The sequence below is a fragment of the Numida meleagris genome, chromosome 4 (genome assembly GCF_002078875.1).
Source record: "Numida meleagris isolate 19003 breed g44 Domestic line chromosome 4, NumMel1.0, whole genome shotgun sequence".
Lineage (NCBI taxonomy): Eukaryota > Metazoa > Chordata > Aves > Galliformes > Numididae > Numida > Numida meleagris.
The window spans coordinates 44,048,247-44,049,104 of NC_034412.1; the positions used below are offsets into that span (position 1 = coordinate 44,048,247).

Sequence of the window (858 nt, forward strand, 5' to 3'; positions counted from 1 at the left end):
CCGCGGGGCCGCCGGTGAGAGCCGCCGGCGGCGCGGGTGCCGCTCTGACCTCCGCCGCGTCCCTCAGCCTTGCCGACATCCAGCACGCACAGCCGGGCGCCGCACTCCCCGCTCCTACAGGGCCGCCATCTTGCTTCCTTCTGCTCCTTGACGAAAGCGGCCGGGCCCCCGCATCAATATGCACGCGGCGCCCTGACGTCGGCGCCCGCCCCGCGCGCCGCACCGCCCCGCGCCGCACCCCCGCGCCCCGACCCCGCGCAGCCCGAGCGCCCCCGGCCCCCGCCCGCCCAGCGCCGCCGCCGCACCCGCCGCCGTGGGGCCGCTCTGCGCTTTTTTTTGAAACGCCTTTTGCTGCTTTTTTTTTTTTTTTTGCTTTCTTTATTTTTTTTCCTTTTACTTTCTTCTCCCCTTGTCCCCCTTTTTTTTTCCTTTTTTTTCCTTCTTTTCCCCATAAATCAACAACAAATCCCCTCCCCGCCCGCCCCCCCTTTCCTCCAGAGGAAAGCCCTGTGTCCTCGACCCACGTGCGAGCACCCTGCAGCACCGCTGCTGAGCCCTGTGTCCCCGACTGACATCCACACCCGGTTTTTCCCTGCGGGAGAGCCCCACCAGCGGACAACAGCCCCACCATGCCCCCCACAAGTAAGAGGTGCCCCCAAAAACACTGCCTCGGTGCCCCCATGCCCACCTGCAGCATCCCTCCCCAGGCTGGCATCGTGGGGGTGAGCGGGGCCTGTGGGGCGCTTTGGGAGCTTTCTGGGGGCTGGCAGGTGGCTGTGCTCCCCCCAGGGAAGTGGAGCACCAGCCGTGCAGTGAGGCGTGCGGGTGTCACGTCCCGTTGGTCCTTTACAGTTCACA

General features: G+C 66.3%; 1 protein-coding gene across 1 annotated transcript in view; it reads right to left on the reverse strand.

The window, feature by feature from the left end:
- TET2 (tet methylcytosine dioxygenase 2) overlaps positions 1–201 on the reverse strand; it is a 70,161-nt gene extending 69,960 nt beyond the window's left edge. The window contains exon 1 of the mRNA XM_021393810.1: positions 50–201. Coding sequence (XP_021249485.1) covers positions 50–79 — 30 coding nt within the window. The 5' untranslated portion in view covers positions 80–201. The remainder of the gene's footprint in view (positions 1–49) is intronic.